This window comes from Procambarus clarkii, chromosome 13 (assembly GCF_040958095.1).
Source record: "Procambarus clarkii isolate CNS0578487 chromosome 13, FALCON_Pclarkii_2.0, whole genome shotgun sequence".
Lineage (NCBI taxonomy): Eukaryota > Metazoa > Arthropoda > Malacostraca > Decapoda > Cambaridae > Procambarus > Procambarus clarkii.
The window spans coordinates 6,951,564-6,965,605 of NC_091162.1; the positions used below are offsets into that span (position 1 = coordinate 6,951,564).

The window sequence follows — 14,042 nt, forward strand, 5'->3', positions numbered from 1 at the left end:
TTCATATAGGCTTACACTGTCCTCTTTATCTACTCCCCCAAAATCATGATGTAGTTATCATATCCCCACTGTTTCTTCTCTCCTTTAAGGTTGTTGGGGGTAACTTCACTAAACCTCGTCTTCATAACTGAGGACTCTCAATTCTGGAATTACTATAATCTAGTTGGACACTTCTCAACTTTCTAATTTCTGTTTCAAGGTATGGCTTCCATTCTGGTGCTGTATACTCAAGTAATGGTCTCACATAGTAGCATAATTGGACTTTAAAGCCTATTTATTTACATCCTTAAATGATATTCTTATGTTTGCTAACCTCCCATATGCTGCTGATGTTATCCTGTTCACATGAGCTTCTGGTGCTAATGTTAGGATTATGTTTACTCCTAGGTCTTCTTTTTTTCTTTATGTAATTGTCTTTCTCTCATGGTATAGATGAATACAGGTCTCCTACCTCCCTATCCTATTTTCATTACTTTACACTTATTTGGATTGAATTCCAGAAGCCAATTATCTGTCCACTCCTGAAGTTTGTCGGGGTCTTCTTGTAGTACCTTACAGCCCTTTTCAGTTCTTACTCTCCTTATTAACTTTCCATCAACTGCAAACATCAACATGTATGAGCTCACTCCCTCTGCGAGGTCATTTACAAAAATTAAAAACAGCAATGGTCCTATGACAGAGCCCTGTGGAACAACACTTTCGACTCCTCTCCAGCATGACACATCCTCTCTGATTATGACCCTTTGTTTCCTATCCATCAAGTATTCCCATACCCAGTTTAGTGTCTTTCCTGTTACCCCCAGCTTGTCTCTCCATCTTGTGTATTAGTCTTTTGTGAGGAACTGTATCAAAAGTTTTTTGGCAGTCTAGGATGATGTAATCTACCCATCCTTCCTTGTCTTGTCTTATTATGGTGACCCTGTCATAGAATTCAGTCAAGTTTGTTAAGCATGATTTTCCTTCAGAAGTCATACTGTGTATCTGCTATAAAATTTACTCCCCCCAATGTTCTACAATAATTTCTGTGGGGGCATCTTGCATAGAATGCATGATAATTACAATTTTCTATAAATCAGTGATTCATGTCTGTTCACTTTCTTGAATATTGGAACCACATATGACTTTTTCCAGATTTCCAGTAGCTCTCTTTTCTCTGGTGTAATGTTAAACACTATAGTTAATGGGTAACACAAGATCCCTGCAGCTTCCATATTTAACATCTGGTCTAGTCCTACTGTTTTTGCTACATCCAGTTCCTCCATGTATTTTTGTTTACCTCTTCTACATAAACTTCAATTCTGTTTAGTGTTGTTTCTAGTAATCTGTTGTCACCCCTCCTTGGACACCAATCTGGTTCTAGTTTGTAGACCTCCTGGAACCTCTTGCTGAGCTCATCACACACTTCTTTGTCATATTCCAAGAGTCTCCTCCCCCCTCTCTACCTCCACAGCCAGGTGGGGTTGATGGCTGGGTAGTTCCAGAGTATTTTTGTAATTTGGGAGAGATAAACAAGCTGCATTTTATTGAAGGTGCACATAAATGAATGAATGAATGTTTGGTAAACAGAAACCAAAGAAAAAATAAAAAATATATAGAAACAAAGCAGAAAAATATATTCTGTATCAATAGATGGAAGAAAATACTGAAAGACTAGGTCCCAAATTTGCACAGTAAAATAACATACTGAAACGAAAGATATGGTAGGAAATGCAGTAGACCCGGTGAGGATTAGAGGTGCCATAGGTACAATTAGAGAACAATGTATGAACAGAGGTCCATGGGTATTTAATATACTCCCAGCAAATATAAGAAATATTGCCGGTACGGATGTAGAAGTGTTGAAAATTAGAAATGTTTCTTCAGTAAGTACAAGATTAACCAGTTCATAGTGGATTTGTGAGCCTGTGGGCTACTCCAAGCAACAGCCTGTTGGATTAAGTTATCACAAGTCAAGCCTGGCCCCAAGCTTAGGCATCAGGAACAGAACTCCCAGAACCCACTCCAGGTATACTACAGGTATATTCCAGGTATACTCCAAGTATACAGGTGGCAGCACCCTGAGCTGGTGGCTCTGAAAGTAATCCACTTCAGTTATTTATTTGGTACTACAATGTGTAGTTATCCACCGGTCACCCTGCCCTTTGGGTCCCGGTGTTTCACTTGGTACTACAATGTGTAGTTATCCACCGGTCACCCTGCCCTTTGGGTCCCGGTATTTCACTTGGTACTACAATGTGTAGTTATCCACCGGTCACCCTGCCCTTTGGGTCCCGGTGTTTCACTTGGTACTACAATGTGTAGTTATCCACCGGTCACCCTGCCCTTTGGGTCCCGGTGTTTCACTTGGTACTACAATGTGTAGTTATCCACCGGTCACCCTGCCCTTTGGGTCCCGGTGTTTCAGGTAAGTGCTGGTATTCCGTTTGTCCTGCAGAGGCCATTTCCTTGTGTATTGTTTTGTATTTAGTATTGTTGCTTCGTGTCCGTGTGTTTACTTGTCTTGTTTTTGGATGGACTCTGCCAATGTTGACCTTGAGCTGAATGTGTTTAGGGTTAATATTCCTATGGGGTCACAGGTGTTACACCTGCCCTGACAGGGTTACCTTCCCTGGTGGGTTCAAGGGGCTGTCCCTGAGAATGAATGAGTGTTACTGTGTTACTACAGTGTTACTTACACTATTTTGTACTTTGTAAGAAATAGTGTTACTACACTATTTCTTACAAAAATCACTAATACACTATTTCTTACAAAAATCACTAATGTGATACCCCCTCTTAGCTCCTTTCTAGAGAGTAAATTTTGAGAGCTTTGAGATTATACACACTACGAATTTGCAGCTAAAATCATTATACACACCTGTGAGAAAATGCTGATGACAATGATTATGAGGGATCTTTTAGGTTACTTCCAAGATTCACTAAGCTCCAAAATAACCTCCCCTCGAGCATGTTATTTCATCAGTCTGAGACATACAAGTACTCAAAATTTAGGTTTAGTGAAAATTTCATATATTGTGTCACTGGAATATGAATGTTAATGCACTGACAATAGTGATCCAACCTAATCTGGAGCTACAGTCTATACAAAATATTGCTTCAGCCACGTTTACTTGTGGCAAGCTGCTACTCACTGTATACACAAGACTCTGTGAGCCCACTTTAATGTGGAACATGGCAGCTCCAAGAACATGTCCGGCATAATACGCTTTGATCTCCAACTCACTGTCAACCTGTTAAAAATAAACAAAATGAATTAATACCTGGTTCTCTATGGAAAATATTTGGCAGCTACATGCGGCCACTCCATCATCTTTGCAAACAAATTAGAAAATTTGCAAATTTTTTTATGATATTTCATCTGTGAAAGTGTATTTTGTATTATTAACATTACCCTCTTCCAAGTTAATTTTATTATACTGTATCTTAACTAAAAAAAATTGACCTTTGTTTGAATTTATGATGTAATACAAACTCTTGCATCATAAAACATCTGCCATGATTCAAGAGATGCCTTGCTCTATTGCTTTCCCACTGTCAGGGACATAAAACGTGTCAGGCCTGTTGAGGTCTTCCTAGGCTGACCTAACTACTCACCTTTCACAGGATGTGCAGCAACTATATTAAAAGTAATATAGTTGTTCCAAAGTTCAGACATTCCACTGCTAACAATCAAATGTTCTTGTTAATTCCACATAACTGATCCTTAAGAATTCCACATTCCAAGATGTTCTACAATAAACACTCTCCAATAATCCTAATTATAATTTATAGTTTTTCCCAAAGTTTCTAGAATTCATTTAGGACAGTCAAAAATAACCAGCATCCCAGAAGGATGATCAACTTCCCAGAAGCCAACACAAGGTCACGTGAAGCGTGTAATATAAGCTGTCACGAACTTAGAATCAGCATTACAGGTTATTCGTGCCCGTGCCACTTCCTGGTTGGCTTCATCTTAATCAATCAATCAATCAATCTAGAATCAGTGGTCTAACTTCAATAGTGGTTTAGTGACAAATGCTCTGGATATATGGTACTGTCGGCTGAGAGGACAGCGCTTGGGATTCGTTGTCCTAAGGTTCTGGGTTCTTTTCCCGACGGTGACGGAAACAAATGGGCAGAGTTTAAATCTGAGACCTGGAACTTCAAGAAAGAGGTCATCGATTTCAACTAACTAAACAAAGATGCCGAAGAAATATAAAAAAATTCACTTTCGCAAACAGAGTGGTAGACAGTTGGAACAAGTTAAGTGAGGTGGTGGTGGAGGCCAAGACCATCAGTAGTTTCAAAGCCTTATATGACAAAGAGTGCTGGGTAGATGGGACACCACAAGTGTAGCTCTCATCCTGTAACTACACTTAGGTAATTACTGTGGATCTACTCCCAGCAATACTGTAACACTCAACGAGTTTAGTTCCAACTCTCTCTTAAAAGATGCAACAGCCTCACCACAGAGCAGACAGCCAGATTCCAGCCACACTTAAGCTACCCATTCTTGCCCTACATTCAAGCTCTCTGAACTTGCCTGCATTCAACTCTTTGCTCTTGTCCTCCTTCGAGCTCTCTACCCCCAGCCCTGCTCAAGCTCTCTGCTCTCGGCTCCAGGCCTCGCACAAGCATCCTCATTTCAGCTATCACGGCACATCTTTCATTTCTAACATCTGACTGCCGTAACCAAGACTATATTAAATAAACATAAAAAACTGCTATACTCTTTGAATGTTATTGGCCAAAATTGTATACATTACATTGGTGACCCCTGGAGTGCCCAAACATTTCTGTCCTGCCATTGGAATCGAGCTCAGTACCATTTGATTGTGAGCTGACTGCACTGACCACTGCACTACATAGCCCATGCCTCCCCATCTCCCCACCCATGCCATGCCAACTGTTTACACAGTTTCAATTTATGGGTGGGTCATAGACCTAGCCTTTACATTACTGTTGAATTTTGATAAAACATCTTAGTTTACAGAGTACATTTTATAATGAAAGAAGAATTTTTGTTAATTGTATTAAATGAAAAACTTAATACAGTAGTTACACATAAAGCCCATATTAATTCTTCTGATATATCTATCGTGTTCTGAAATCTGTCAATATTCCTGCTCTACCCCAGGAGTGCTGAAGACTTTCTCTCCAAGACTGTATTTAGACTTTCTATCCAACACTGTATGCTCCATAAACTATAAATACAAGTACATGCTGTCCATACAATTTAATATTACCTGCATTGTCTCGTGCAGAGAAACTGTGATGACTTTCTTCATGCAGTCTTTTATCATACCAGACGTGAAGAAGTTTGTCTCGCCCTTCCTCTCGACAGCAACCTTTCTCATGTCTTCCTGTTGGCAGAAATAATGCATATATAATATTCATCACCATCTAAGTGTGTTCAAACTATGTGTGGATGAATCAAAGTAAGTTGCAGCCGAGCTACACTGCCTAATAATGACAGAAACCACACACAAGTGTTGGGAGTTCAACCCGTTCTCGCACTTGCTTACAGTCAATATTGGCTTATTTAATAAGTGCATATGTGACATACTAATTGATTTTAGTTTACCTTGAAAAGCTTCATAGAAAACACCGACCTCACCTAACCATCTTAGTATGTTAAGATAAGCATCTTATTGCTTCTTAATTACAATTATTACTTAACCTATTGATAGGTTAAGTACTGTAATAATTGTAAATATGAAGCAATAATATGCTTATCTTAACATACTAAGAAGGTTAGGTGAGGTCGGTGTTTTCTATGAAGCTTATCAAGGTAAACTAAAATATTCACAATCAATTAGTATGTCACATATGCACTTATTAAATAAGCCAATATTGACTGTAAGCAAGTGCGGGAACGGGTTGGGGAGTTACAAGTCAATACCATGAGATTATCTCAAGACAGTGAACAGAAAATAAACATGACAATAAATAGCACAAGTTATTACCTATTTGAACATCAACATATACTAGTAGAGTACTAACATTGCTATCTATTAAATTCTGATTCTATATTTAAAAGAAAAATTGCAATCTAAAGAAAAATAATATCTGAAGAAAAGTGTGTACATACCAAAAGAACAGGACAAAGAGCTTTTGTAGGCTGTGTCATATATATGGGACCATTGTAACCAACCATTTCTGTCATAAAGGGCAACGCTCCACAGTGGTCCAAGTGGAAGTGACTGATAATAACACAGTCAAGGTAATCAGTCAAGGCACCCTCTGTGATGTAGGAGAAATCTGGGAACCGACGATCATCATTGTACCTATAAATAATGGTAAGTACAAATATGAGTACAGTATAGTAATACTTTTTCAGGGAACTACAGTACAGTCTTGATGCACAATCATCTATCAGCACTGTCCCCATTATAGTCTAATAATCTTTTTACAATACATAGTTTTATATGTATTTTTCCCTTTCTATCCTGGCCTCCTTTAATCAACACCAACTTGTCACAATCTTACACAGCATTGGGTTTTGTTAAGAAGGCACTTCAAAAGTAAATTAGGAGGCCCAAATCACTTACATTGGCAAAACACTAGCGTTGAATGTAATGAAACACCATTTTCTGGGTGAGTCCCAGAGGCTCCCAGCCTCCTATTCAGGCCGATATGAACATACCTAAACTTTGGCATCAGTCAGCGTGGGTGGAGTTCTAGGTCTACCGGGGACCATGGCCAGAACCTAGCCCGCTGAGAGAGGCACGAGGAGCAATGGTCCGTAGAAACGCACATGTGATTTGGAGCATTCTATATCTGCCATCGACCGGGACAGGCACCCAGAAAGGAAAGCGCCTCAAAACAAACCCCTATTTCGGTTAAAAACAACGAAAATAGACAAACGAGTGGACAGAACTCCCCAAATGATAACGAGCAAACAAGCATGACGTCATACAAGCCGCACCACATGTCTGTGCAACTCCCTCCTTCCCAGGAGGAGGAAGGGGAAGCCCCAGACCCTCGCGCCAGGGATTCACCCTGCAGTTCTGAGGCTATATCTTGAGGTTATCTTGAGATGATTTCGGGGCTTTAGTGTCCCCGCGGCCCAGTCCTCGACCAGGCCTCCACCCCCAGGAAGCAGCCCGTGACAGCTGACTAACACCCAGGTACCTATTTTACTGCTAGGTAACAGGGGCATAGGGTGAAAGAAACTCGGCCCATTGTTTCTCGCCGGCGCCTGGGATCGAACCCAGGACCACAGGATCACAAGTCCAGTGTGCTGTCTGCTCGGCCGACCGGCTCCCTAATACCAAAAGGATACCAAAAGCACGCGAAAAAAACGCCGACCGGAAAGAAGGAAGGGAGGGTTGCCGGGGAGCCTCCGGGACTCACCCAGAAAATGGCGTTTCAGTTCTTTCAACGCTGGTTTTCACCAAAGACAAAAACTAGAGGGACTTACCCAGGAGGCAGTCGGTTCTCACCTCAACTCGAAGTTGAGACAACAGGCTGCAACTCCTGACCCAAAGCGACACAGGCCCGACTAGGCCCAGGAACATTTACAAGGTAGCGTGCAGCCAGGACCCTGTTCGACTGCCAAAAACCCCATACCCGAATTTCAGACCAGGGCATGTTACCGAAGATGGCAACAAGGGCAGATATCTTACGAACGTCATGGGCACGGGGATAGACCGCAGGCTGGCTAGACTTAATAACCGATGCAACTTCTCAGAGACTCTCACTGCAGGAGCGAGCATGAATTGGTGACATTTCCACCCCCCCCCCCCCCAATGATCAGGGAACATTTTAACAATATTAGAAAGTAAACAACATTTTAAACAAAAATTATTGTGAACTTTGGTATTGTCAGGTAAAAACAGATGTGCAGCCCAAGGATTAAAGAAATGACTGTTTGACCTTGTGCAGAAAAGTTGAAAACCTATATATGTAAAGAAAACATACAGAATATAGTACCTATATAAACAAAGACTGAACTAAATCATTCTCGGTGTTATTGCTGTTGTACACACAAAAATCACAATAGCGTGATGCATCAAATGAACAAATATCAAATGAAGCATTATAAACAAGTCCTAGTTGTCAAATTTGTTCATTTGATGCATCACGCTATTGTGATTTCTGTGTGTAATGAAGTAAGGGCGAAGAGGAAGAACAGCCTATTGACATAGCTCGAGTGCATGGGGGAGTTGTGTAAAACCCTTGTTTGTGTCTCGGAGAGGCTGCAGGATCCAGTAAGTTCAGTAGAACCTCGGTTTCAACTCTTTTACCATGTCGTAGCTCAGTCGATTAAGGCAGCGTCTGGGATGCTCCCGGACGTAGGTTCGAATCCTCGTCACGGCCCTTGTGGATTTGTTCATTGCTGTTGTTACAGTTATGCTGTACAAAGTATTTGTTAGTTTGCATCTTAAATATAACTATGCAAGGTAGAAATGACACTTCAAATGAGTTTCTAAAGCATTATAAACAAGTCCTTGTTGTCAATTATGCAATTAAATGTGGATACGTACCCCATGTGCATACCACAGTCCAGCATAATGTTCTTGCCACCAATGGTAACCAAGATGCAACTGCGCCCCACATCCTGGCCGGCACCTGTGTGATCATGTCTGACATTTAGTCTAGTTGATTAATCATAGAGTCTACACACAATAAATTTAAGAACAAAATTAATATGTATATTTCTACAAACAAATCCCATCTCCCCCACAAAACAAAATTAGGAGTATTATCTGAACTGCATTAAGAAAGTTTCATTATACAAGACTGAATATAGTATTTTGTTCCTAGAATATTAACTGAAATCAGATAACCAGTAACCAATCTGATGCATGCAAGCAATGACAAAATAGCCTATTAACCCTAGGAGTGGCTAATTATTAACAAAGATTAACAGATTAACTCTCTTCTCCCTTTTTCTGTTCATTGTCTTCTCCTACGCTCCCTTGCTATCCTCTTCTTATTCCTATCTCCTTCTCATTCGGTGGTTATAATAGGAGCTGCCTCGTATGGGCCAATAGGCCCTCTGCAGCTCTTATTATTACTACTATCCCCTCTACTACACCTTACTTTGCTCCTCAGCTCTCTCTTGCCTATTTATTGCCTGTCTCTACTTCCTCATCACAATCGACTTGAGAATGGTCCAGGACGGACCGAAACGTCGTCGTCCCTTCACCTTCTAGTGTGTGGTCTGGTCAACATACTTTAGCCACGTTATTGTGACTCATCGCCTGCATTAACACTGAAACTAGAGTTAGATTAAATCAAAATCCCAATAGCGGGTCTGTGTACACTATTTAACCAGCATATACCAATTTGGGTTATTTATAAAGTACTGTACTCTATTGCACTACTTGATAAGCTGTTCGAATACCTTGTTTGGGTGAGAGAAACTGTGGAAGGCTAAGTGACCAAGTAGTTATTATTTAATCCAATGTACAGTAGTGTTAAGAAACTCACAGGTCATTAATGACAACAACAGAACCAATTTCTACTGAATTCCATCGAGTCTCCGTAACATACATTACGATGGGAAGAGAAAAAGACAAATACTTTAAGACACTACAAATATACTGTACAATATCATGCAAGTTACAGTATTGATAATCATCATCAAGTAGGTAAAAATACATTTATTCAAGAAAAAAACTTCTTTCCTACAGTAAGTATTTTTCTTTCTTTCTCTGCAAGGTATTGAATTTGGGAAGATTTTTAAAACCGCTACAAAGTACAAAACAGTGTTCTTCTATGTTGGATTTAGTACATCTTGGCCACAACATTCAGTTGCAAATGGAATACTCTGGACTTTATAGACAAATGGAAGGAATATAAAAGTAAATAAATTCTCTTGTCCTCAATGTAAGGCAGTAACTCCTGCCACCCCAGTCTCCCCTCCTTGTGTTGTCCTTGGCTAGTAGCATGAACACCCTGCCCTTGGCTAGCCTCATCCCACTACCCTTGGCTAGCACCCCACCAGCAAGCACTCTTGTGGCTAGTTGCCTGACCACACTGCCTGCCTAATTAGTGATGGTACCTAACTTACAATATCTGTGACTGAGGGTTCTACAACCCAAAATTACCCTCGACCCCTAATTACTCAACATAAATTAGCAACTAGGACAAATAACATACTTCAATCCCAGATATCACTTCTCTCCCTTACCAAACTTGTTTAATATGTTAAATATTAAGTCACTGCACATCCTCTCAAGTTTACTCTATACAGTATTTATTAACAGTATTGCTCGCTTTGGACACCGATCACGTTTACTTTTTTTCTCGTGAATCCTAGCAGTGGACAAGACTCGCGTCCACTTCAAAAATATTTGTATAAAATTCATTTTTTATCCGATCGACCTCGGGATAGTTTCAAAATAAGCGCCTTTAGAATGCACACAATTTGATACCAAAATGAAAGATGTAACACGAAACTTGATGTAAGAACACTTGAAAGATTATAAATACGTTTTTGGGTCTAAATTTTAAATTTTAAAATATTTGTTAAAATTCTATTTATTGTACTATTATTATGGGCCTAGTTTTAAAATGTGCGCCTTTAGATTGCAAACAATTTGATACCAAAACGAGCGACGTAACACGAAAATTGATGTCAGAACATTGGAAAGATATAAATAATTGTAATGATGAGCGTCCAAAATTAAAATATTTGTTAAAATTCCAGTTATTGCTCTATTATTATGGGACTAGTTTTTTAAAATGCACACCTTTATATTGCGAACAATTTGATACCAAAACGAGCAATGTAACATGAAAATTGATGTTATCAAACTGAACGAGTATACACATTAGGTTGTGGTGTGCAAATTGGTGCTCGTTCACGGGTAACTTTAGGCTTTGCTGCGGGGAGTCTCGCCAGGCTTTTGGGCATTATATGCATATACACCTGCAGGGAATTTAATTGCGAACACAATGATACCAAAACAAACGATGTAGCATGAGAATTAAGGTGAGAAAACTGAAACGAGTATACACATTTAGGCGTCACCGCACATTCACCCGCACTGTTCGCCCCAGGACGTCAAAGTCTGCGGTGCTCACGCGCTGCACGCGATAGTGTTAAACGCCCAACTGCAATGCTAATCCTGACCTTAAGCACTTCATAGATGGCTGTAACAGAACCCATGGGCACCACATTAGAAACAAATATCTTTTTGATAAGCCAAGAATGAGTCTTAACCAAAGCAAAAATGCTATGCAAATGAAGGATCCTCAACTGCGGAATGACCTCCCTAAGGATCCTCAATTGTAGAATGACCTCCCTAAAAGATCCTCAACTGTGGAATGACCTCCCTAAGAGATTAGAGATTTCTTTCAACCAGTTCAAAAGAGAAACCAAAAACTACTGAACTCTATGTAACCAACTCCACTCACACCATCACATGCTCCATGTCAACCTGTGTTTGCTGCTCTTGTGAACATTATATAATTACTAAATTTGCACTGTTGCTAACAACTGGCACATCTAAATATAGTACCATAAACTTTTTATACCATCTGTTTAATCTCTTCTACAATTATAAAAATTTGATGTAATATTGCAAAAATTAGTCTCCAAATGTCATTTTAAAAATTTTCAATCATTTTTTATCTTCCACAATTAAAAAAAATTTAACTTTTCTCATTTAGTTTTAGTATTACCCCAAATTTTTTACATTACAGCCAAAATGCTTTGCATATTAGTGCATTCCTCTATCATATACTGTATATGTACACTTGTATAAATATTATTACTTATTATTTATCTGACCTTTATATCCATCCATTTACACTATGCATTATGATTAGCCTGAGAATTTTTGTTGTTTGTTTTGCAGGGATATTCCTGCACGGACCCTAAGCCTCTGGCTGGCCCACTATGTGTTGCTTGTTTCTGTTTTACTTGGGCGGAGTATGAATATTTATGTATGTAGTGATCATATCTCCCTTGTTTCTTCTCTCTTCCAGTGACATGAAGTTTAATTCCTATATTATTTCCATCTAACTTTCACCTCTCAGCTTTGAGACTAGTCTAGAGGAATATCTCTGATTTTGTCTTTGTTTTATATTTAACAAGATAAAGATTCCACACTGTGCCAAATATTCCAGAATTAACGACATGTGATTTAGACTGAAAGACTTTGTTCACATTCCTAAAGGCAATTCTTACATTGGCCAGCCTTGCATATATAGGTAGCTGATATTCTTTGATGGCTGTAGTATCCAAAAGCTCTCAAGATGCAACCTGATTATCTCAGTGATGTCACACACACAATATTATATAGAAATCAAATTATTTTATTTTTGTTAGAATTGGTTAGGTGGGTTTCAAGAGCAGCAATGACATAACACAACTTCTTTTGGGGCCCCTTTATAACCCTGCCCTTGGAAATGAGGTCCATGTGACAGGTTCTGTGTAACAGCCCCACCCTAAGTATTTCATCTGTTTTATCTCAAGTGGGGGTTTCCTCTGTAATATGGTACCTTGTGTCTGGTGTCTTTTTGTTTTTCCTAGCACCCAACTTCATTAAGTTCAGGTTATCCTACAGTTCTTAGCAATCATGGTGCAGGCCACAGACTGTCGTGGTGCTGGAGTGGACCATGGGATGCCCGAGTGATGGTGTGGACCACGGGCCACAAGATGCCCAGGTGCTGGAGTGGGCCATGGAATGCCCGAGTGATGGTGTGGACCACGGGCCACAAGATGTCCAGGTGCTGGAGTGGACCATGGGATGCCCTAGTGATGGTGTGGACCACGGACCACAAGATGCCCAGGTGCTGGAGTGGGCCATGGGATGCCCGAGTGATGGTGTGGACCACGGGCCACAAGATGCCTCGGTGCTGAAGTGGGCCAGGGGCTGCCCTAGTGATGGTGTGGACCACGGGCCACAAGATGCCCCGGTGCTGGAGTGGGCCACGGGCTGCCCTGGTGACCGTGTGGGCACCCAGAAACAAACGACTAAGGCACTTTCCTGTAAAGTTTGGAGCTGGCCAAGTAACACGTTACTCTAAACGAACAGTAACACTAACCAAGAGGTGTGGCTTTGATGTCAGGCATAATGGAGGCTGTAATATACTGGAAAAGTTACATAATAACCAGATTCACGGCAGAGTTTGTTATTGTCTGGTCGCTGAGGGGCTACTGGCCTACACGGGGCTCCACACACTACCTTACACTATTTATTTTATGCCTATGTAATAATCGTAATATTTACCAACATAGTATATGTATTAGTGTAGAGTATAGCTACGTTTTATTTAACATATATAAATTTATGATATATCATTATGTCATTATGATATATCATTATATCATAATGTACGAACTCTTTATAATAATAATAATAATGTTATATTTCTAAATATGTTATATATTATTATTATTTGTAATTTTCTTTTGATACATTTGATTTGTGTTATGTCAGATAACATGTACTCACCTACTTGTGCTTGCAGGGGTTGAGCTTCGGCTCTTGGGTCCCGTTACGTAGGTGTAGCTAGGGAGCTGAACTGAAGGTAAACGAGTACGTTGAATAATAATTAATTAACAAGTTGAAAACTGGATTAAAGTATATCATTTATCACCATTCAATTCGATTTATTCAACTCTGCCAAGTTTACCATGGACAAGCTACTATGAGGCCCATTCTTCTGTATACTGGCCCGAGCTCATCTACACCAGCCAGAGTGCATGTACAAGACTAGCCAATTATCAGGGGAAAGCACCAAGCCATCATGACTATATAGCACTTGGAAGGGGTCGGGATAAGGATCTGGGATGGGACGGGGGGAAAGGAATGGTACCCAACCACTTGGACGGTCGGGGATTGAACGCCGACCTGCAGGAAGCGAGACCTTCGCTCTAACGTCCAATCCAAGTGGGAAGAATGTGATATTTCTAAATATAATCACTGATTTTCTCAGAAAAGCGGTGAAATTCTGCGAAGAAGAAAATGCATTACCATGAGTCGGAGACTAACCGACTATGTAGCGCGCGCGCGCACCGAGGGGGTACTTAAATGCGAGACGCGGACTAAACTACACCGATCCCTCAGAAGTAGTAGGCATATTCAAACAACACTGGCAGG

The 14,042-nt window shown here is 40.2% G+C and overlaps 1 protein-coding gene across 1 annotated transcript in view; it reads right to left on the minus strand.

The window, feature by feature from the left end:
• The window catches only part of IntS11 (integrator complex subunit 11), a 30,879-nt gene extending 17,762 nt beyond the window's left edge, over positions 1–13,117 (minus strand). The window contains exons 1-5 of the mRNA XM_045731075.2: positions 12,985–13,117; positions 8,469–8,553; positions 6,071–6,266; positions 5,226–5,342; positions 3,132–3,230 (exon numbers count right to left, since the gene is read on the minus strand). Of these exons, the coding sequence (XP_045587031.1) occupies positions 3,132–3,230; positions 5,226–5,342; positions 6,071–6,266; positions 8,469–8,553; positions 12,985–13,012 (525 nt within the window). The 5' untranslated portion in view covers positions 13,013–13,117. The remainder of the gene's footprint in view (positions 1–3,131; positions 3,231–5,225; positions 5,343–6,070; positions 6,267–8,468; positions 8,554–12,984) is intronic.
• Between the last annotated feature and the right edge of the window lie 925 nt (positions 13,118–14,042).